This window comes from Marmota flaviventris, chromosome 2, assembly GCF_047511675.1.
Source record: "Marmota flaviventris isolate mMarFla1 chromosome 2, mMarFla1.hap1, whole genome shotgun sequence".
In the NCBI taxonomy this organism is placed as follows: Eukaryota; Metazoa; Chordata; class Mammalia; order Rodentia; family Sciuridae; genus Marmota; species Marmota flaviventris.
The window spans coordinates 202,022,492-202,042,685 of NC_092499.1; the positions used below are offsets into that span (position 1 = coordinate 202,022,492).

The following is a 20,194-nucleotide window of genomic DNA, read 5'->3' on the forward strand; positions in this document are numbered from 1 at the left end:
CACTGTTAGAAGAGAGAAAAATCCAAGCCAGACACAGTGGCACACACATATAATTCGGTGACTTGGGAGGCTGAGGCAGGAGGACCACAAGTTCGAAGTCAGCCTGGACCACGTAGTAAGATACTGTCTCAAAACAAAAGGAAAGGGCTGGGGTGTAGTTCGTGGGTACTACACCCCGGTTCAATCCCACGTCTCAGGGGAAAAAGAGAGAGAGGTGAATCCAAAAAGAAGGGTAACTGCAGAGGCGCTGTTCACGATGCAGCCCCCACTGACCACCACCGGCCACACGGGCCCTGGAGTGGCTGGGCATCCTGGCCAGGAGGGGTGCAGATAAGGCCTCGTCTGCGTGGGCTGAGACTCCTGCCTGGGGAGCTCCTTCTAGGCAGAGTCCCTGCCCTCCTGGGACCCTCCAGGTCATGCTCCCTTTCAGTCTTGCCCTTGTGCCTAGTGCAGACCAAGACTGGGCACAGGTCCTGGACTCCAGCCCAGAGGCTGTGTTGTTTTTGCCCGGGACTCTAGAGGGCTGGCTGGCTGGGCAGCTCTCCACACTGTGCAGCCTCGGGCTATGAGAAACCGTCCTGTGCCCTGTGAGAATGCCCACTCCAGGGCACTACCCAGGTGCAAGGCCGTGCCAGAGCACTGTGCCCTCAGCCCAGCCGAGACATGGGGCTGTTTGTGTGTCCAGGGACCTTCTTAGTCTGCTGCCCTCAGGCACTGTGGGTGAGCAGGTGAGTGTCTGCCGGATGCTGAGGGGGAGGCTGAAAGAGGGAAGGGAAACTGACCTCTTTTCTGAGTTTGGTGCGCTTAGCAAGTGAGACTGCCCCGGTGGGGGAGGACGTGGAGGACGGGGTGTCAGTCAGTCAGGCCGTTCCTGCCACGAGCATTGTAGCTGTTGGCCACAGGGTGCCAGGCTGTGTGCAGGTGGTGCTGCCCAGAGCCCCAGTGCTAGTGGGGGGCCCCTGTGTCCTGCTTTAGTTCTCTTTCCCATGGAAAGTGGAACCTGCTAAAGCAGTTAGCCTCCTATTTGGGGTGTGAGTTAATTGATGACCCTTTGGGATATTTTATTAAGTCTGTTTTTTAACTATAAGAGCATACTCTTCCTAGAAAATGTGCAACTTTGAAAAAAAGTAGAAAATGTAAGTCAGATATAACTCCGTGAAAACCCATTGCTGAAACCATTTTGGTAGGTTTCCTTTTGTTTGTGAAGAGCTTTGCTCAGGCTGGGGCCGGTTGCCTGTCTGTGCCAGCACTGGCTTCCACCATCTGGGGGGCCGGCCGACTGTCAACCCAGGCCCTCCTGAGCGTCTGCTGAGATGCAGCAGCTACAGTTGGGAAAGCGTGTCGGAGCCAGTGGTTGAGGCTCCGCTCTGCTCCCACCCCATTCAGGAGGGTTCAGCTTCGGCCTTCCCCTTGCTCTGCTGCTGTGGGGACTGTCGGAAGTTTGTGGGGTTTTTTTGGTTGGTTGGTTTGTTTTTAATATTCTTTTAGTTGTAGATGGACGCAGTATGTTTATTTAGGTATGTGTTTTTATGTGGTGCTGAGGATGACACCCAGCGTCTCATACGTGTCAGGCGAGCGCTCCACACTGTGCCCCAGCCCAGCCCCCGCCCCAGGAGCTTGTGGCTTGATCGGCTGTTGGCAGTACTGAGTGCTGGAGCTGTTGCTGTCCAGGCCACATTGCCTCCAAGAGAGCGGAGCTGGTCAGAGAGCATGGTGATGCAGAGGCCCGCAGGGAGAGGCAGGACCGTCCCCCAGAGGCTGTCCAGTTCCTAGCAAGAGGGGCTGTAGGGAGGAGGGAAGGGCCGCCCGCCAGGTACACTTATGGCATCTTTCCGTCTTGAAGTCATGGAGAGCAACTCCCTTTCTAGATCTCCTGAGCAGCCACGGCTAGTCGGTTAGTCGTTGGGCCTGCAAGCCCCCAGTCACGTGCTCAGGGCTGTGTTCCAGATGCTGGCGGTGTGGTCGCTGGAGTCATTAAAATGCCTCGGGCAGGGGAGCCAGAGTAGGGAAGAGGTTGTGGACATGGAAAGAAGCTCTGAGTGAGAAGAACAGGAACAGGCGCGAGACGCAGCGCACGGGGTCCAGCCTTCCGGGTGCCGTCTGGGTGGAGCTGGAGTTTCACAGCCTGAAAGCACCAGCTCTTCCAGGTCCCAGCACACGTGCCCCACTGGGCAGCGTCTCCCCCACACCTCTGCTGGCCAAGCGGGCCGAGCAGCCCCGCTCAGCAGCAGTGCAGACCCCGTCCTGCACCCTTGCTCACATCCCGCAGATCCCTCAGTGAGGCTAAAAATACACCTTCTTTTCTTAGACAAGTATTCATCTTGTAAATTACAGACTTTGGTAGGCAACCTTTTAAAACCTAATTTTTCACCTTTCCTTCCTCTGTAATGATTGGGAATTCTGATTCCAGATAACTTAGTAATTATGTGGTTTAGCTTTTATAATTTTTAATGACTACAACTGTAGGTGTATCCACAGTTCCGGAACAATTAAACACTGACATTTTTATTGAATAAGAGAGTCTGCTCAAAGCCCTGCTTCCTGGCCAAGAACATTTTGGGGTGCAAGACATTTCATCACTGAAGTTCCAGGAACTTCATAACAAGATCGGGCAGGACGCCCCTCCGGGGGCCACAGTCAGCCCTGGCTTTGCTGCAGTGGGGTCTGCAGAGCTGAAGCGAGTATTCTGGACCACGCTGGCCTGCAGTGGGAGCAGCTGTGAGGCGCAGGCGTCCCCCGGGGACGAGCAGCAGGCCGGGGGCAGGCCTCCAACCAGCGCTTGCTCTGCACGCTGGCCAGGTGTGCTCAGGAGTGACACTCCGTGGCTGTCAGGCAAACTGTGCCTTCTGAGAAACACCTGTTTTGTGTTTCTGCTGCCTGTCACAGCCTGGGGGCTCCTAGTGCCCAGCACCTCCGCCAGACCAGACTGGAAGTAGCAGGGCTGGACCTGCTGGGCAGTGGGATGGCAGGGCCCTGAGCCCGACAGGCGAGCTGTCCTTCCGTTGGGTTTGTTGTCACTAATGTGACTCTTTCCCTCTCTCTTCCTTTCCTTCCTCTCCTTATTTCTGAACCCAGGGAAGATTTAGGGTTCAGATTTATATCTGAACAAGTCAGTCACCACCCTCCCATCAGCGCTTTCTATTCAGAAGGCCTCAGCCAGGACTTCGTGTTCCATGGCTCCATCTACCCGAAGCTCAAGTTCTGGGGCAAGAGTGTGGAGGCGGAGCCCCGGGGGACCATCACCCTGGAGCTTCTCAAGTGAGTAACAGGAGCAGGCGGCTGCTTCGCACTGGGACTTCCTTCCAGGGAGGTCTTTCCCAGGATGGGCAGCCTGCCCACGGGAGATGCTTCAACAGTGTTTGTCGGGACTGTGCTGCGTCCCAGGACGCTGGAGCCCACTGCCCTTTTCCACACCAGTGTGCTTCTCTCACTCCTTGTCTTGGTCCTCTCGTCCAGCCTGGACCAGCACAGCTCCTTACCTCACCTGTAGCACCCACCAGGCTGCACCTGAGCCAGCCTGGCCAGCGCCTGCTCCCAAGTTGGCAGGGACTTCGTTCCTGGTCAGGAACTCCTCCCAGGGCTGCCTAGGCGTGGCGCTGGCCTCTATCAGGGGGTCCTAGGGAGACAGCAGCCATGAAAGGCCCCTGTAGCCCCAGCCCCCGTGTGCCATGCGTCTCAACATAGACTGCGGCAGCCACTGTCTGTGCGCACAGGGGGGAGTGTGGCGGTGAGGACTGCTGGAGGGCCTCTGAGAGGTCTCCTGCCTCTATCTGGAAAGGCCCCGGGAAAGGCCCTCCCTGGAAGGAAGTCACAGTGCAAAGTAGCCGCCCTCCTTTAGTCCAGCGCCCACCGAACGTGCCAGAGGGCAGCAAGCCTCCAGCTCACCCTGGAGCTCGAGGCCCACTGCAGACAGGCCCTCCTTGGCGGCCAGTCCTCTGAGATGGTCTTGCTGACGGCAGCTGCTCCAAGCACGCGCCCAGTGCAGTTCCTGCCATTGGCCCACCTAGCTGCTTTCCATACAGTGCACTGAGGACCTGGAGGGGACTGACCCCCACTGCCGCCCCCAGAATGTGGCCACCAGGCCCTGCAGGTAGTCCCTGTTGTAAATTTTGGCTGCCAGAGCTGCTTCATGTGTTGTTTTCTTTTGGGGTGAGGTGCACAGAATTGAAAAGTGGCAGGCCCTTTGGGTCAGTGCGTTCAGGTCCCCCTAGGAAATTCCAGGGGCTCTGTGCAGGTGTGGTGCACTGTCCTGCCCTGAACTGGTCTTGCCCCGTCGGCTCTTTGTTGCCGCTCCGTGCTGCAGCCGTCAGCCGCATCACATGTGGGGGTCTCTCCTGGGAAGGGCTGCTTGGGAGGAGGAAGAGTCAAAGGGAAGGAGTGGAGAGCGTGGACAGCATGCCCGCTCCCTGTGTCCCTGCCTGGCTGGGTGCACCCCCCGCAGGCCGGGGCTTCTCAGGACTGCATTACCATGGTGTGTCTGTGAAATGGTTTTCTGTTGACAACTTCACAGGAAAGCCATTTCTCTTGTCTCAGTCTTCTTTTATTGCTTATTAACTTGTCTTGACATTTAAGTAGAAAGCTTTGTTGATGCTACAAAGGAAAGAAGAAATAAATTCCACCAGCACACTGAGCTTACGGGCCGCACTGCAGAGACTTCAAAGCCCTGGGCGGCTCTTGGCAGGCTTGGCGTCATGCTCTGGATGTCTGGTCTGGCGTTCGGGTCATACAGGCCTGTGCATCGCTGCGCCTGACGTTCTCTTCTGTGTTCCAGACATGGCGAAGCCTATACCTGGACTAATCCCACCTGCTGTGTGCACAATGTCATCATTGGGAAGCTGTGGATAGAGCAGTACGGGACAGTGGAGATCCTGAACCACAGGTGACGCCCAGGCCCTGCCCAGCCACCTTCCCATCACTCATCTTAAGGGGCCCCTGCCCTGGCTGGCTAGGTTGGTCCCGGCCAGTGCTGAGGTCAGGGCGAGTGTGCCACATTGGCTGAGTGGTTAATTTATTTGAAATTTTAAACTGAAGAGTGGTGTCATTATTGGGAAAAACCAGTGACCACCTGGCATCACCCAGTATCCAGGCTGTAATACCTTATGCTGGGAACTCATGACTCATTGTTTTTTTAAGTATGAGATATAATTTCTAATCATAAAATTTACTGAGTTGAAATGAGCACTTAAGTGACATTTTAGTAGATTTACCGGATCACATAGTTCTCACCCCAAAGTTGTGGTATCTTTTTCTGTGCCTGGGCCTCCTGTGGCACTGATTGTCCTCGCGGCCCGGCCTCTGGCCCTGCTGTGTTGCAGGCTGGCCTTTCAGGACTTCCCACGTCGTGAACGCCTGCCCGTGCTTGTTTCCCACAGGACCGGCGACAAGTGTGTGCTGAACTTCAGGCCATGCGGGCTGTTTGGGAAAGAGCTTCACAGAGTGGAAGGGCACATTCAAGACAAAAAGTAGGTCTGGGGGCTGGGACGCAGCTCGTTGGTGGGAGCGCTTGCCTCGCACGCACAGGCCCTGGGCTCAGTCCAGCTCCTCAGAAAAAACAGTGAGCCTGGGAGGCTGGCGCTGTGACCTGAGTGGGCGCCAGTGGCCGTACGTGCCCCACCCAGGCGCCTGTCACAGCAGACGCTTTGTTCAGGAAGAGAAAATAAAGACAGTCTTTTTTTTAGTTGTCCATGGACCTTTATTTCATGTATTTATTTATATGCGATGCTGAAACCAAACCCAGTGCCTCCCGCGTGCCAGGCAGGTGCTCCACCACTGAGCCCCACCCAGCCCATATCAAGACCATCTTGGGAGCAGCTTCTGGTGACCGGAGGTGGAGCCCATTCCCTTCCAGAAGGAAAAATATCCAGTTGGCCTGAGAAATGAGAGATTTTTCTCGGGAGAGAAGCGCGGTTTTACAAGCAGAGCGCGGTTCAGACTTTGAGCCAGTGTCCCTTCCCTGCTGCAGCTGTGCCAGGCCCCAGGCGGGTGGGTGGTGCCTGTGTGGTGCTGTTGGCAAGGCCTGGTGCATTCCACTCTACACCAGGGACTTCGACAAGTTTTTGCAAGCAGACAAATGGTTGGTGGTGTTATGACAGATTTTTCATGATTTTTTAACCCATCTGTGTTGATTTCTTTATGTGTTGGATTTCTAATTTATCAGTTTTTTTTTAGCAAGGAATTAGGGCCATATAATGTCAAGAGATTACTTCTAGCTCCTAAACTCTAGTTTCCAACTTAAAATAGTAGTTTTGCTCCATCTTCTCCCGAGTACCAGAATTTGCCTGTTTAACCTGTCTGTAAAATGCCGTCACACTTGAGACGGACAGTGTTTCCCCTGGCGCATGGCAGGACCCAGCACGTGGACTTTAGAGGACAGCGGCCCCGTGGGTGGGATCTTAGTGGCCAGCACTGCGGGCAGTCTCCTGTGGAGTTGCCTGAGGCTGCTGTGTCTGTGGGGCCGTGGGCTGCCAGGCTGGGGCTGGCACCTGTGGCGCTGAGCGTGTACAGTGGGCCTGGCCCCAGGCTTTCCATCTGTGGGCTGGCTTCCTGTCGCTGTGATGAAATACTTGCGGAAACCACTTGAACAGGAGACGATTTGGCTACTGATTTCAGGTTTTAGTCCATGGTTGCTTGACCCAGTTGCTTCTGGGCCTGTGGGGGCAGCACATTGTGGTGGAAGGGCCCAGCAGAGAAAAGCTGCTTAGCTCCTGGTGGCCAGGAGGTGGGAGAGGGGAGAGGGGACAGACACACCCTTCAAAGACATGCCCCCAGTGACCTGCTTCCTCACCTCTGACAGTCTCCACACTGGCCAACAGCCCATGAAGCCATGAAGTCATTGGTGGGTTAATCCCTTGATGGGGTGAGCGCCCTCATGATCCAGTGACCTCCTAAAGGCCCTACCTCTGCACTGGGGACCAAGCCTTTGACACATGAGCTTTTTGGAGATCTTTAGGATCCAAATCAGAAAGCCATCCTAAACCTGAGGACAATTCCTCTAGAGATGGGGAGCTGTCTGAGGCTGGCTCTGCAGGGTGCCCCTGAGACAGGCCTGCTCTACTAGGGCATGAACTCAGCACAGCCACCACATGCTCTTCCCAGGCAGAGGAAAATGGGAAGGGTCCAGCATCGGAGAGCCCCCAGGGTTGTCATGAGGTGAGACTGACAGGCAGTGGCCACGGAGGAAGCAAGTGCTGTTGGTGTGGTCAATGGAAGGTCTACAAGCATGCAAACGTCCAGTGTGTTTGGAGAATGACTCTAGGGCTCGGGAATGTGGCTCAGCGGTAGAGCACTTATCTGACGTGTGTGAGGTCCTAGGTTCCATCCCCACAGCAAAAAGAGATGGGTACCTACAGCTCTGCCCTTGGAGAAGAAGTGTGCATCTGCCGCCTCCTACAGCCTGAGGCCCCCTTTAGCCTTCTGTGGCTTCCCCTCTTTTCTGCTTTGGTGCATCAGGGTTAGGAGGAGTCCTTCTCAAGTGACATGAGCAGTGTCCTAAAAGTCCATCTTCGTCTTTGCATTTATACCCAGTGGTGTCCCCCAGTTTAGAGCACATGCCAGAAGGGGACGTTCCCCACGGGCAAAGGCAGGGAGCTGTGTTCGCAGAGTGGCTGCTGGCTGCCCTGACCGAGCTCCCAACCCTTTGCTACAGCAAAAAGAAGCTCTTCATGATCTACGGCAAGTGGACCGAGTGCTTGTGGGGCATCGACCCCAGTTCCTATGAGTCCTTCAAGAAGCAGGAGAGAAGAGGGGACCACCAGAGGAAGGCCAGGCTGGTGAGTGGCTCTCTGGGCAGACTCTGGGCGGGTGGAGCCTGTGGCAAGGGCCGTGCTGTTCCCTGGAGCTCTGGGGTCAGCCTCGCCCTCCGCTTGCCTGTGGCGGGGGGGTTGTGGTACCTTCCTGGCCGCAGCCAGGAGAGACGAGTGTGTGGAATCTGTTGAGATGCTTGTCTGTCTGGGCTCTGGGCAGTGGGTCTCCTGTGTCCTGTGGTGTCGCGGCTGCTCTCCTAGACCATGGCTTGCAGTTGCCTCCCTGGCCGGAGCAGCCGCTGGAGCCTCATGCAAGCCCGTGTCTTTGGGAGCTCTGGGTTTAGGGTCCTGCTCAGGTACATTCCCTAGGCCTGTGTGAAAAGCCAAATGAGCCACATGTCTGCTTCTCCCATCCTGGGAACCAGGTGATCTGTTCAGCAGTCAGAGTATTGCCAAGGATTTCCCAGAGCTTGGGAATTCAGTGATCTTAAGACAGGTTACTCCTGAGATTCAAACCAGACCTGAGGGGGCTGGGGCTGGGGCTGGGGCTCAGCGGTAGAGCGCTCACCTAGCACGTGCGAGGCGCTGGGTTTATCTCTGCAGGGCCAGCCACACTGGGCTCAGCACCACATAGAAATAAATAAATAAAATAAAGGTGTTGTGTCCAGCTGCAACAACAACAACAAATAAATGCTAAAAAAAAAAAAAAAAGCAGACATTGATAGTACAGAAGGGATGGTATGTTTCCTAGATGTGAACCCATGTGCCCAACTCAAGATCTTCAGTATTTATTTCACAAAAATGTTGAACCTCCTCAGCCCCTTCCAGGAGTCTGAGTGTTTTCATGTTATGATATTCATGCATGGTGCTACACATCTTTCCTAATAACTCTCTTTCTTTCTTTCTTTTTTAATATCTCCCGAATTCTTTTTTTAATATTTATTTTTTAGTAATAGGTGCACACAATATCTTTATTTTATATTTATGTGGTGCTGAGGATGGAACCCAGTGCCTCACGCATGTTAGGCAAGCACTCTACCTCTGAGCCACAATCCCAGCTCCCCTAATAACTCTCTTTCATTAAAAAAAAAAAAGAAAAGAAAATTTCACATAGGATTGGGCTGAGCACGGTGGTACACATCTGTAGTCCTAGCAACTTGTGAAGCTGAAACAGGATTGCAAGTTCCAGGCCAGCCTCAGCAACTGAGGCCCAGTCTCTGAAAAAGGGCTGGGACGTAAATGTATGTAGCTTGGTGGAGAGCACCCTGGTGTAGACTTGGAGTGGGAAGTCTTCTTGGTGCGGTCCTGGGGTGTTTTCACCAGCTTTGCACTTGCCCTGGGTGACCTGGAATGGGAGTCTCCCGAGTGCTGACCACTGGGTGTAAGTGGGTCCACAGCTGCATCCAGTGACCACTGTCCTCTCCACCTAGGACCCACGGGCTCTGAAGACAGCGTAGCAGTGTCTCTCCCAAGGAGGGATGGGCCCTGGGGCTCAACCTCGAGCTGCCCAGCCACCATGAGCTCAGCCTTGGGGAAGCTTCCTGCCTGAGGGTAGCAGCAGCATCCAGGGAAGCCCCTGGCACTGGTGTGGCAAGTCCCCTGCTAGGCAGGTGGCCCCCACAGGGTCTAGCTCACATGCAGAGGAGGGCACAGCACACCTGCTGCCACCCTGCCTGTCTTCTCTGTAGGAGGAGGAAAAGCCCAGTGTGCTGGCCCTGCAGAGAGCAGGAGCCCGAGTCCTCTTCATAAGCTGGAGGGTGGGTGGTGTCACCAACTAGGGAGACAATTTGACTTAAAAAAAAATAGGGGCTAGGGTGGCTCAGCCGTAGAGCACTTGCCTTGCACATGTGAGGCATTGGGTTTGATCCTCAGCACCACATAAAAATAAGTAAACAAAATAAAGGTATTGTGTCCATTTACAACTAAAAAAAAATTTAAATCATTTATATATATATATATATATATATATATATATATATATATATATATATATATATATATATATATATATTTTTTTTTTTTAACTGGAAATTGAATCCAGGGGTGCTCTATCATTGAGCTACACCTCCAACCCTGTTTTCATTTTATTTTGAAATAGGGTCTTGCTGAGTTGCTGGGGCTGGCCTCAAACTTGTGATCCTCCTGCCTCAGCCTCCTTAGTAGTTGGGATTATAGACATGCATCATGATGCCCAGCTTGATTTTCTTCTTAGTTAAAAAAGAAAAGAAAAAAATTGACCCTTGTTTTTCCTGGGGGCTTGGGAACAGGTCTCAAGTGTCTGGGAGGCTCTTCTGAGGGGTCCTGTGTTGCAGGACGTCGGACCTGAGATCACCAGCGAGGTGGCTGGGGACGCAGCTGATGACGTGCCCATGGCCCAGGAGACCGTGCCAGTCATTCCCGGCAGCAGGCTGCTCTGGAGGGTCAACAGCCGGCCCCCCAACTCAGCCCAGGTCTGTGCCTTGTGCCTTGCAGCCTCCTCTAGGTCCAGCCTGCCCACTGCCTAGTCAGCTGCTGCCTCATCCTCCCCTGCCCAGCGTCCGTGCCTTCCTGCCTATGGCTTCAGCTGGCTGTCCCTGGGTCAGGGAGCCCTATCACACCACTGCACCATTTCCACAGCTGGCCTTCCAAGCGGCCACCCTAGCAGGTGCCCGTGATGCAGCCACAGGGCCTCCCCACTGCAGAGCTCCCGAGAGACCTGGTATCTGGCGGCCTGGCAGCGCTGCGTCTTCCCAACAGCTCACAGTGCGGCGGCTCCGGCTGCCCCGGCCAGTTCCTCCACCAAGCAGATGCCCCACCTGCCCTCTGAGGTCCGCAGTGACTGCCTTTCATCAAAAAGGGGCTCCAGGGCTGGGGCTGGGGCTCAGTGGTACAGACCTTGCTGAGCAAGTGTGAGGCCCTGGGTCCCATCCTCAGCACCACATAAAAGTAAACGAATAAAACAAAGGTATTGTGTCCACCTACAGCTAAGAGAAAAAGGGGGGCTCCCGGGCCGGGGCTAGAGCTCAGTTGGTAGAGTGCTGGCCTCACATGCACAAGGCCCTGGGTTCTGTCCCTAGCACCCCCCCACACATACACGGAGGGCAGGGATCCAAGTTTCTCTGTAGAGTCTGTTTTGCTGACCCCTCTTTGAGACAGAGTCTCGCTGTGTTGCTTAGGCTGGCCTTGAATCCCTGGGTGCAGGGACCTCTGCCCTAGCTCCTGGCAGCTGCAGTGCAGGTGTGCACCACCATGTGCAGTCCCTCACCTATGCAGATGCTCAGGGCACTGTGGCGTTTACCCTTGAAAACCTCACTTAGGATTTATTCTGTAATAAACCATACTGCTACATATAACAAGCCAAAAAATACATAACACACTCTGTTACTTCATATCTATCATAAATTATATAGGCATGAGGTCTATGTGCTATTTAACGACTTCTGTGGTGGTATTGTGGCCTGCACACATAACAGGGTGTGTAAAATAAGAAAAGGGAGACTGAGGCCGTAGCCTGGTGGCAGGGTGCTGGCAGAGCAGCGCAGGCCCCCAGTGCAATCTCCAGCTCTGTAGAGAGGACAGGGAGCACAGCCCCTCTCCACAGCCACCGCTGCTGGGCTGGGAGGGATGGCCAGCTCAGCAGCACTATTTTCAGTTATGTTTTAGAGAAATAGTTTGTTTCAGAGGGAGATTCTTTAAGAATGATAATTGGTGCACCTGTGATCTCAGCAACATGGGAGGCTGAGGCAGGAGGATCACAGGTTCCAGGCCAGCCTCTTTTTTTTTGTTTGTTTGGTATTGTGGATCGAACCAGGGCCTCATGCATGCAAAGCAGGCACTCTACCACTGAGCTATATCTCCAGCCCCAAGAACAACACTCGCTCCCTCATCCTTTATTCAGTGGTGCTGGTCGAGTGCCTCCTGCCTGCCAGTGGGCTCAGGGTTCTGGGAGCAGACTCAAGAAGAACAGTCTGGTGGCAGGCAGTGGGCACTTGGCTGGGAACCACGTGGCCCAGGGAAACAACAGGGCACAGCAGAGAGGCTGCAGTGTAGGGGTCCAGGAGGGAGGCAGAGGGGATGGCCAGGAGCAGAGTATGCAAGAGGGCCATAGGCCCGGGGCCCGTGTGGGCAGGATGCAGGGGATTCTGACCACCCTAGCTTTTGCGGAGTGACGTGGGCACCCTGGGAGTTGTTTGAGAGGGGATTCGCATTCCTATGGCCCTCGAGCCATTTGCTGGATGTGACAGGAAGAGAAGAGGAGGCCAGGTGGGAGCCAGGAGCCAACCCGGAGGGGCGAGTGCAGGGGTGCAGTGCGTGCAGTGGACGGCAGTCTGGCCTCTGCTGAGCAGAGCTTGCGGTTGTCGACACACCGTTGTCCATGCTGGGAGTCAGCCTGCGGCCCTGGGCATGGGTGGTCACAGGGTGGCGGGCCTCGGGGTGCGGGCTGGCAGGGCATTTTAGAGAGCGGGTGCTGTGTGGCTGCTGGCAGCAGGTCCAGAGTGCCTGTGGCTCTGACCGACTGTGGTGCTGACCGCGTGCCGCCACGTCCCCACAGATGTACAACTTCACCAGCTTCACTGTGAGCCTCAACGAGCTGGAGTCCGGCATGGAGAAGACCCTGCCACCCACAGATTGCCGCCTGCGCCCCGACATCCGCGGCATGGAGAACGGCAACATGGGTACGTGCTGGGCTGGGCTCACAGTGCCGGTGTGGGTGGATGCGGGGTGGTCTGAGTTCATTCCACGTCCACGCAGGCCGCCCGCATGGTCCGTCTGTGCTCTTCCCTCAGCTGAGCCTTGATGGGGAGCCCCTGAGCGGCCCCTGCCACCCCCTCGCTGTGCCGGGCAGGCCTCAGGTTTCCACCTGACCCCACACTTGCTCCCTGCCCCCCAGTGCAGGCCGGGTGACAGCAGGACCCCCAGGGGGACACCTGTGCAGCGGGCTCCCGGGCTTTGCTGTGATCCTGGTGCTTCAGCAGAGAACCCACCCCATGAGGGTGCTGCGGGGGCCACTTCCATCCCTGTCTAGAGCAGGCAGCCATGCCCTGGGCTCAGGATGTGCATGCTTTGGGGGGGCTGATGGCCGCCAGCACCTGCTCTCCTGCTTGGGCTTCGGGTGGCTCCGTGTTCGGTTCCCCACACACTGTAACAGGCGGGCGGAGGCAGCCACCTGGGAGGGGTCCTCCCAAGGCCGGGCAGAAGGTTCTGGCATCTTCAGAAGGTTTGAGCCAGCCTCACCCTTAGCCAGTTCCGTTTGCTTGGACTAGATCTGGCCAGCCAGGAGAAGGATCGGCTGGAAGAGAAGCAGAGGGAGGCCCGCAGGGAGCGTGCCAAAGAAGAGGCCGAGTGGCGGACCAGGTGAGGGGGCCGGAGGAGGGCCCGCACACTCCTGGGGCCTCAGCCCTGTACGCCTGGTGGTGAGGTGCAGTGACCCCCACCCCCTGACTGTGCTGGTCTCGACACGTAGGTGAGGGCCTGAGCCCCTGGGTGGCGCACCAACCTGTAGTCACCCACCGGGGCAGGCTGTGCACGAAGGCCAGGTCACCTCAGACCTGGGCCTGGCTGACCTGCTTCATAGCCTCACACAGCACTCTTGTCCAATGTGGCCAATTTAAGGATAAAACGTAGCTCAGACTCGGCCACTCACTGAAGCAAAAGGGTCCGTGAGGGTTGGTGACGCTCTCCATTGGCACCCATGGCAAGGCTGGCAGAGGCCATGCCCCACTGTGTCCTGCAGCTGAGCTCCAGACCAAAGCCCAGGTCCTTCGGAGAGCTGTGGACATGAGGCACGCAGCCTGCCGTGGCCCCTCTGCTGTGCTGACTGGGTGGAGCCCAGGGGCCTTGTGCACAGGGTACAGAGAGCTGTCACCTTGCTTCCTCCTGTGGTGGTCCTGGCATGAATGGGGCCTGTTCCCTGAGGACTCAGGTGCATGGTGACTGAGCACAGGGAGACTAAGCACAGTGCGTGTGGAAGTCTCAGTCCTTGCAGACACCCCTGGACCTGAGAGCAGGTACTTCTCACCAGGCTTCTTGTTTTCTGGGACAGGGTCTCCCTGGGTGGCCAGCCTCCACCTCCCCAGGACCTTGGCCACAGGCGCCACCACTGGGTGCCATTCTTTTTTCCTTTCTTTTCAGTATGGGGGCCTGGGAGTTCTACTACTGAGCTGTATCCCTAGACCTTAATTTTTTAAATTTTAAGACAGGGTTTCCCTGAGTTGCTGAGCCTGGCCTGGAACTTGCATCTTCCTGCCTCAGGCCTCTGGTAGCAGGGATGACAGGTGTGGCCACTGAGCCCACAGGCTTCATTCTTTGTGGTCTTTGTTTTCAAGGCCCCTTAACAATGAGGTTGGGGTTTTTGAAGCCCATTCTTGATGCTGAGGCATCCAATTTAGTTTACTGTCTTTATTTTTGAATTTGCCTTGCTCCAGGAAAGAACAGTTGAACGTAGCCCTCCTTTCTTGTTTTTAAGAATATAAAAACCTTTGTTGTGAGAATAATGGTGACTTTGTCCTTGGAACACAGCACCCTGTATTCCGTGAGCTCCCTCAGAGCAGGGCAGACACGCTGGCCCAAGGCCAGGGTGCTGTGACTGCGGAGCACCACCTCTCTGCTCCAGGGCCACTCTCTGAGGATGGCCTGCTGGGGAGGGCTTTAAGTGAGATAGATCCTGGTGGTTTTGTTGGGGAACGAGGGTGACATGGGGAACTCAGTGGCAGGTGCTTCCCTGAGCCGCGTTTCTCAAGTCCCCTGGGCTGCTGTTGGGGGCAGAGGTGGCGGCCGGGCCCTGCGACCACCTCGCTGTGCTCCACAGGTGGTTCCACCCGGGCGACAACCCCCACACGGGCACTCCGGACTGGCTCTACACAGGGGACTACTTCGAGCGGAACTTCTCGGACTGCCCCGACATCTACTGAGGGCCTGGAGGCCCAGCCCAGAGGCCTGCAAGCCGGACCCCGAGTGGCGCTCTGAGTATTGCCACGGCAGAGCCCAACTTCTCTGGCCAAGGTGGTGGAGGTGACCTCATCCCTGACCAAGGATCTGACCCACTTCGCTGTGGCAGTCCCTCACAGAGTGCCACCCGAGGCCTCAGAAGGAAACCCTGCCTTCCCATTGGGGGGCCGAGTGAGGCTGGCTGGGCTTGCCGCGCTCGCTGGGTCACAACATCGGTAGCTAAAAGGGGGGGGGCGGCGTGTGCTCCTCTGAAAAGAGGGGCAGGTGGATCTTGAAAGCAACCAGGAGGCCAGGGACTGCCATCAGGATCACAGCAAGGGGGAGTGGAGGCTCCCCGAGTGGCCAGGCCAGTGACATGAAAGCTGTCAGAGTCTGTATTTTTTACCAATCTTGAGAAACGTAAAGATTAATTTTAAAATATTTAAGTTAAAGCTACTTGAATGGTGTTTTGCTGAAAAGCAGAAATGCGCTCCTCTCCCCGTTTGGACCGTCCCAACGAGCCTCTGAGCCGAGGCGGCCAGGGGTGCTGCTGTGAGGGTGAGCTCCTCTGGCCACAGTGCTCCCGAGGCCCGGCGGGCACCGTGCCCTCACCCACACCTCTGAGGGCTCGTTCTTCACCACCTCCCCGTGCCCACAGCAGTCTCGTGTCCCCGTGTTCCCAGCATGCATGTTGCAGTGTAAGTGAGTCGCATTGGGTTGTGCCTGAGGGTTAGAGGCAGGACCTGCTTTCCTGTGTCATTAAAGTCCTTTAACCACAGCAGGTGTGTCCATCTCCACATCCCTCTGTCAGGGACAGTTCCTTCATGTGGAAGTGTCGGCACCATGGGTCACAAGGAGCTCTTTGCTGTGTGTGCACACGCCCCTGCACGGTACACACCTGGCCATGCATGAGTGCGGGTCACGGAGTCAGGCCCTCTGAGCAGAGGTGGTGCCCCCGTGTGCCCAGGCTTCAGAGACACCTTTGCTATTAAAACTCTTTTAAAAGCCAACGCGGGTTTGGAAGCTTGGTTTGTAGCTCTGGAAACTGGGAGTGAGGGTGTTGTGTCCTCCCCATCATCCTCTGGGGCCTTGTGCACACAAGGCCACACTCCAGCCTTGGCCCCCATCTGTAGAGCACCCCTTCAGAACCCAGCAGAGCTACTTGGTGACTTCAGGTGCATCCAGGGCACAGTGGCCTTGACGACATTCCAGGAGAGGAGTCCAGATTGCTGGGTGCCTAGAACAGGGCACCCTGGGTGCCTCTGGTGGAGGCTGCTTGCTTTTCCAGGCCATGGTCGTGCCTGGGCTCAGAAAGCCAAGAAGGTGGAAGGGTACTGCTCTGAGGCGCGTTTGGATGACTGCTGTGAGAAGTCCCGCGGTATCTTACCAGGGCTCCATCTCTTTCTGCCTGAGAGAACACTGCAGCTGGCTGCGTCTCCCAACCCCTCCAAGGCCAGCTCTTGGCACTGCAGGGGCTCCTCAGCCACACAGACGACCCCACTCCCAGTCCCTTTGAGCATGTGCCTAAGTCAAAAGCCAGAGGGGACAGGTAGGAGGGCGATAGGAAAGAGCCGTGAATCGGGCATGGGGTCCCTGCCTGTCACCCCAGTGGCTCTGAGGCTGAGCAGGAGTTCCCCGCCAGCCTGGGCAACTTAGACCCTGTCTCAAAATTTTAAAAAAAATGAAAAAGGGCTAGGGATGTAGCTCAGTGGTAGAGCACCCCTGGGTCCAACCCCCAGGACTGCCCAAAACAAGACAGAGACAACTGTGTGCCAAGGCAGTCAGTCATTGGTGGCACCTTCAAACCACCATGCACACCCGTGGAATGCCCGTGTCTGGTCTCGAGCTCCTCAGGACGTAGGAGGTGCTTCTGGTCCCCCTCTGCCTGGGAGTGCAGCCTTACACAGGTGCACCCTGAGAGCAGCTGGTGTCTCAGGCCCTCCGGGAAAGGGGGCAGACTCCCCCCTGCAGCCCTCAAGGCCTGAGGTGCTCCTGACCGAAAAGTGCACAGGCTCAGGCACATTGGAGATCTGTTTTTGTTTTTGTGATGCTGAGAATTGAACCCAGGGGTGCTTTGCCACAGACCTACAACCCTAGGGTCTCGCTAAGCTGGCCTCCAACTTGCAACCCTCCTGCCTCAGCCTCCCAGGTAGGTGGGTTTCCAGGTACATGCCCCCGCCTGACAGGAGAGGTCTTTAACGGACGGGTGGCGTCTGAGGTGTCGGCCACACCACCTCCGCTCTGGCACGTCTCCAGGTGGAGTCGGGAGCAGGTGGCACCAGCACCCGCATCCTCCTGCCAGGTGTCCTCTGGTCATGAGAAGGCTCAGAGGAGCAGGCCCGGTCCCTGGTGGCACCCAGCATCTGGCCTCTTTAGGTTGCCACCAGGACCAGCCCCTCAGAATGCTGCTGTTCCCTAGAGGGAGCTTCTGCCACCAGCACCAGCGAGATCTGGCCGCTGCCGGACACAGTGCTCTGGAAGCCGCCCGGCAGGCCTGTGTGCTCCCACAGCTCTCCACGTGGAGTGGGAGCCAGCCGGGCCTGGTCTCCCCGCCGTGTTCTGTCGGGCCGTATCCACAGCTCCTGGTAGGCCTCTGCAAGCCAGCTGAGATCTCTGAGAGGGACGCTGCATGTGAGCACTCTCCTGGTGGGACGCTGGGGGACAGTGGTCCTGCCCAGGCACTGCTCTGAGGACAGCTCTCCTGGCAGACGCTCGGGAAGGCAGGACACCCAGGCTGTTAAGTGCTCAGCGTCCTCGTCACTGCTGTGCATGGCTGGCCCTCACCAACACCTCATCCTGCCCACGGGGTAGGAAAATGTCAGGCAGAGGGGACGTGGCAACGTGGATTGTCTTTATGGTCTTCAGTAACTGCCGGCCCCCACGTCGACGGGGTCGGTGGCGCTGTCGATACCCACCTGTGTTAACAGGCTCCGTCATTCTTGGTGGTGTTTTTTGAGGACTTTGGGCAGATCCGTGAATATAAATGTCAGCTTGCAGTCCTGAAATGTTAGCTTCTAGTCTGAAAAGGGGCCGCAGCTGACATTTACTTGACGGGAACCGCGTCTCACCGTCTCTGCGCCCTGGCCTTTCTGAAGGGGGCTACAGATGGCTACCAGCAAGTCCTCGTGCCCGTGTCAGGTGTTTGGACCACGTGCTCCTTGGGAGCGTCAGCAGGTGGATTGTCTGTCAAAGCTGCTTATCGTGGAGGGGTGGGGGGCACTCGCCACTCCTGTTGGGCGACGAAGGGTCCAGGCTCTGGGGGGCAGCAGCCTTGATTGTGCCTCTGGGGCCCAGAGGCTGCTGTTAGTTGTGGAGTCCACTGGCTGCAGAGTTCTGCTGCCTGGCTCTCTCCAGGAGGCCCAGCAGCTGCCTGCCACCCAGGAGGTGAGCCAAGTGGGGCAGCTGTCCATCGGTGGCCCGGCTCTGGAGGCTTTACTCTTAGGACCCACTTGCTGTGTCTTGCTGTCCTCGCAGAGCATGTCACTGCCCTCACCAGGCCATTAGGGTTTCATGCCCCAGCTACCCCCAGTCTGACCCTGTGGCGAGCCCCATGGGGGCCCTTGGTCACAGGCCTTGCCAGCCCTGGCCCCCCAGTATGGCTTTGGTCCCAGGGGTTCTTCCCTGCCACAGTCCAGCTGCGGGACGGCACATCTGGCTTGCCGTGAGCATGTGGGCTGGCAGGGTGTCCTGCCACGCCTCACGCACCTTGATGCATACGTGGGGAGTCTTGCACTCGGGGCAGTCGTGGAAAAGGTCACCTCGGGCATTTGGGTGCAGGTGTTAGTGTAGACACCTGTTTTCATTTCTCTGGGGAAATACCTAGGCGGCATGAGCTGGGACACGTGGGCCTTGGATGTTTCACCACGAACAGCACAGCACTGCCACCGTGTCAGAGGTGCACGGGAGGCAGCAGTCACGGCCAGTCACAGATGGCCTCAGGGAAGGACTCCACACACCTGGCCGAGGCCACATTGAGACCCACCCACACCAGCGCTGACAGGAAGTGGAGGGTGGCTCTCAGCTGAGCCAGCAAGAGTGCAAAGTGTCCTGCAGCTTTGGAAGATCACAGCCAGCTCCTTGGGAAACGGACATGCTCCTGCCACGGAATCCAGGCTGGTGTCACCCACAAACATGTGATGCCTGCGCAGAGATGCTTACAGGGCTTCATGATCATTGCAAAAGCTCAGAGCAACCAGGACACCCTCAGCAGGAGACCCAGGTGCTGGGGTGCTAGTCCGTGCTAAGAGACGCACCTCTGAGCCACGAGCAACGTGGAGGAAGCCATACGCATGTTACTGGGAGAAGCCAGCAAGAAAAGGCCACACGCCGTCTGATTCCAACTATGCGGCATTCCAGAAAAGACACAACCACGGAAACCTGGGGCACTGGGCACAGCGGCCACTCGGAGGAGGCACGTCCTAGGCCAGCCTGGGCAACCTAGCGAGGCCCTGGCTGGTGATAAGAATGGCCGAGGACGTAGCTCTTGCCTAGCGCACCTGAGGCCCGGTTCAACCCCCAGTACCACCTCTACGTGAAAAGTACGAGAGTGAGTGCTCAGGGGAGGGAACGTGCAAGCTGCCAGGCTTCCCTGTGTCCCTCCAAACTTCAGGTATTAGAGCTTAATGACCAGTGTGATGGGATTGAGAAGAGGGCCTCTCCCTTGTGGCAGGGAATAAGGCCCTGATGGAGGAGATGTCCTGCCGTGGTCTCTGGACAGCTCTTGTGCCTGCCCGATGTGGGGGTGCAGTGTTCCTGCCCTCCAGAGGACTCTGCCACCAGGGTCATCTAGGAAGCAGAGAGCCGCCTCCAGACATGGAACTCTTGGACTTCCAGCCTCCGGAACTGCTGGAAGTGAGTTTCTGTTCTGTGTACCTCCGTCTGGGGCATTGCTACAGTAGCATAAACTAAAGGTGAACATGATGTAAATATGGGTGTGGGCGATGGCCCCATGTCCCAGGGAGGTGTCCGAGTGACAAGAGTGCTGAGCTGGGGAGGCGGCAGTGTGGGGAGGGGTAGTGGGAACCGTCTGCACTTTCTGCTCAGTTCTGCCGGGAGCCTAAAATTGCTCTAGGAACTCAAGTCTGCTAATAAAAGTGTTAAGAAAAAGCCCACACCTGCCAAGGTGTCTCCCAGGTCCCACCGGGGGTCCCCAGCACCTGCACTTTCTCCCCTGCTTGTAGTCATTCTAAAGGGTGAGGCATAATTTGCACTCCCCTCATGGAGGAGCGTGGGGGAGCCCTGTGTCCCCCCCCCCCCCCCCCGCCATGCTGCCCTGGCAGTCTGGACAAGCTCTGGTGAGCTGCAGGCTGCGTCCTGTGTGTGTGGCTGCTTGCCCTCCTTCACCAAGGGTACCCAGAGCGGGGGGGGGGGGGGGGGGGGCTTGCTCTCTGCAGTGGGGGCTGGGTTTTGTTGTTTTGTTTTTGTGTGGTCCTGGGTCTGATCCCCAGCACCACGCACATGCTGGGCAGTGCTCTGCCTCTGGGCTCTGCCCCAGCCCTGGGCTGTCAAACGGGACTAACAGAGACTTCCTTGGAAATCTGATGGGT

At 56.7% G+C, this 20,194-nt stretch overlaps 1 protein-coding gene across 4 annotated transcripts in view; it reads left to right on the forward strand.

The window, feature by feature from the left end:
* Osbpl2 (oxysterol binding protein like 2) overlaps nt 1-15,658 on the forward strand; it is a 34,169-nt gene extending 18,511 nt beyond the window's left edge. For 3 of the 4 annotated variants that reach the window (XM_071609062.1, XM_071609061.1, XM_071609063.1), the window contains 8 exons: nt 3,076-3,258; nt 4,772-4,879; nt 5,373-5,462; nt 7,646-7,769; nt 10,055-10,192; nt 12,274-12,397; nt 12,986-13,076; nt 14,530-15,658. In XM_071609062.1, coding sequence (XP_071465163.1) covers nt 3,076-3,258; nt 4,772-4,879; nt 5,373-5,462; nt 7,646-7,769; nt 10,055-10,192; nt 12,274-12,397; nt 12,986-13,076; nt 14,530-14,632 — 961 coding nt within the window. In that variant the 3' untranslated portion in view covers nt 14,633-15,658. The remainder of the gene's footprint in view (nt 1-3,075; nt 3,259-4,771; nt 4,880-5,372; nt 5,463-7,645; nt 7,770-10,054; nt 10,193-12,273; nt 12,398-12,985; nt 13,077-14,529) is intronic. The other variant, XM_071609064.1, reaches the window with a different exon arrangement.
* The last annotated feature ends 4,536 nt before the right edge of the window (nt 15,659-20,194 follow it).